We start from the raw sequence: 2706 nt of genomic DNA, 5'->3' as shown, positions 1-2706 counted from the left end.
CGGGCGCGGTGGCCGCCGCCGCTGCCCCCACTGTGGCCGCCGAAGGCGGGGAGCTGTCACCCAAGGAGGAGCTGCTGCTGCACCCGGAGGACGCCGAGGGCAAGGACGGCGAGGACAGCGTGTGCCTGTCTGCGGGCAGCGACTCCGAGGAGGGGCTGCTGAAAGCGCAAGCAGCGGCGCTACCGCACCACGTTCACCAGCTACCAGCTGGAGGAGCTGGAGCGGGCCTTTCAGAAGACGCACTACCCGGACGTCTTCACCAGGTACGCGCGCGGGGCGGGCCGGCGGGTTCCGGAAAAGAGAGGCGGGCGGGAACCCCCCCCCCCCCCCCGCCCCGGCCCCCGCCCCGAGCTCTGGGCAAGGACTTCGCTCCTGGACTCGACCCAGGCGCCATCCCAACGCACCCACCCCTGCTCACCGGGAACTCCCCACCTCCTCTCCCCAAGCCCTACTCCGGACTTTTAAGTTCAGGCTGGGACGATTTCTTTCCTTCCCAAGGAGGGTCTATCCAGTTTAATTTTTTTTCCCCCAAGTCCAAGTTTTAGAGAGAAAGAAAAGCCCTCTCCAAAGGGCGCCGGAACCTGCCACCTTGGAGAGGCGAGTTCCCTGCGCGCAGAACGCGGCGGCCCGGGGCGCAGCGGCCCGGCCGGGTTGCAGGCGAGGCGCGGGAAGCTCGGCCGCTGCCGGTCCCCGAGGCAAAGCAGGGGCTATTTTTGGTCGCTGTGTGGGCGCTAGCTACCCCCCAGCCTGATGCCCCAGGAGCCGGGTGGGTATCAGTTACGCTGTTCGCAGTGAAGCTGGAGACCGCGCCTGCGGAGGCCTTTAAAAAAAACACCCAAGTTGTGTGGTGTGAGGACTCCTGACAGAACTGAAGGAAGTCAGAACGGAGCACCGTTTGCTCTGTGCGCACGGGGGTGCCTGTAGAACGCTCTCCTCTCTACCCCATCACATTAGCCTGGCATGCGTTTAATGTACACGGGTTTACCGCGTGGGCAATACTTGCTGGAGGCCTGGCCAGCCTTAGGTGGAACAGCTGGGGGGATTTTTCTGTTTGATGGGTGGCCAACCCAACCCGGGTGTTGCGCATGGTTCCGCTCCTCTCCAAGCCCACCCGAGTGTGCGTGTGCCTGTGTGTGCGCGCGTGTGCGTGTGCGTGTGTGTGTGTGTGTGTTTTGGAAAAAAGCCTGTGAGATTACTTGGGCCCCTGGCCCCCATTTCTTCATCTGACCTGGGGTGCCAGCCCAGCTGGGGGCCTTCCTCTCCCCCCCTAAGGCCAAGGTCTCGGGCTCAGGCGAGGAGCCAGGGCGAGGGCAAACTTCTCCAGCGGGGAGGGAGGAAGAGAGGAGCCTGCCTGCCGCGGGGCTCCTTAAGCTCGGGCAGCTCTTTCGCAGGAGACGTGTGCGGCTTTTCAATGTGCATTTTGGAAGCGGAAAGCTGCCCGCCCCTTTGAAGCGAGGGAGAAATTGCTGCTTAGGCCAAGTCTGAAGTGCAGTTGCTCTGGCAATTAATTGCCAAACGCTCTCCTAACCCGAAACAGGGGGGAAAAATGGATTGGATGCTGGGCAAAGGTATGAGATTTGGTCATCTCTTGAGCTAAACTTGGTCCTGCCCTATGTCATCCAGGCCTGCACTGTTATTAAATATATATACCAGTGTGTGCTGTCAAAAGGCTAAGGAGCGGACGGCTTTTTGCATTTATCACACGTGGATTTCACAAGAAGAAATTGATGTGGTGTCAGTTGGCATCCCGGTCTGCCCTCCTTTAGCTTCTCCAAGGGGAACCAGAGCCGGAGATGGGGGGCAGCTCCTCACCACCACCCCACTTCTACCTCTTTTGGATCCAGCGGTTAGTTAGAGCTTTTGGGTTCCTGCTGGGCACCAGCCAGGAGTGTGATTTGAATTTGCTGGTGCTCCCCGAAGCAGGGGGCTGCCAGAAGCGCTCAGGGAACCGGCTTTCTCCGGGTCCTGAAGTTTTGGGTGTGGACTGGGGGCCTGCCAGTGCAACCCGGGTCTCTGCTGGGGCAGCCCCCGCTCTTTCGTATTAGCTATCGGGGAGCCAATTATTCTGGGCGCGCTCATATTTTCGGTAAACAGGTCTTAAGCCTTTTTACAGCATCTTAATGGTTTCCTATTTGCCTTAATTGTCGCAGTAATAACTGCAATGACGGGGTAGGGTTTCAGTTAAATTGACTTCCCCTGAGATGGGCAGGGTTTGTAGTGGGCACTGGAGTCAGGAGGTGCGCAGAATTTTGTTTAATCGAAAAATTATCCCACTGAACTCTTAATAAGCTTAACATATCTCCAGAGGGTAATGGGGAGTATGACCTATGGGGGGGAGGGAGGGAGGGAGGAAGGGGGAGAAAGATGGAGGGAAAGGCATAGAGGTGGAGAGAGAGAGAGAGAGAGAGAGAGAGAGAGAGAGACCAAAAAAATTTTTTTAAGAGGGCATAAACATTTTTAAAAAATGAGTGCCGAAGTTTCTACCATTTGCTATTAGGACAAAACAGGATATAAGCACCGAGTGTGTGTGTGTGTGTTGTCTAACTCTGTCTTAAGAGACAGTGAGAGAGAATCTGAGTGCCCAGTTCTCTAGACTTACAGACTCAGGAAGCCACCCTTGTCACTCTTGAATGTAATATGATATAATATATAATATCCCACGTCTGGCAATGCTGTTGCATTTTTAATGTTTTCAATCAAACAGTA

At 56.4% G+C, this 2706-nt stretch overlaps 1 protein-coding gene across 1 annotated transcript in view; it reads left to right on the top strand.

Annotated features, from left to right (window-relative positions):
• Window positions 1-2706, top strand: part of ARX (aristaless related homeobox) — an 11052-nt gene that overhangs the window by 2370 nt on the left and 5976 nt on the right. Inside the window, 2 exon segments of the mRNA XM_023751355.1 lie at window positions 1-161; window positions 163-263. Coding sequence (XP_023607123.1) covers window positions 1-161; window positions 163-263 — 262 coding nt within the window.

This window comes from Myotis lucifugus, unplaced genomic scaffold (genome assembly GCF_000147115.1).
Source record: "Myotis lucifugus unplaced genomic scaffold, Myoluc2.0 scaffold_20, whole genome shotgun sequence".
Classification (NCBI taxonomy): domain Eukaryota; kingdom Metazoa; phylum Chordata; class Mammalia; order Chiroptera; family Vespertilionidae; genus Myotis; species Myotis lucifugus.
The sequence above is the reverse complement of the archived record's forward strand: the minus strand, read 5'-3'. Positions and strand labels throughout refer to the sequence as shown.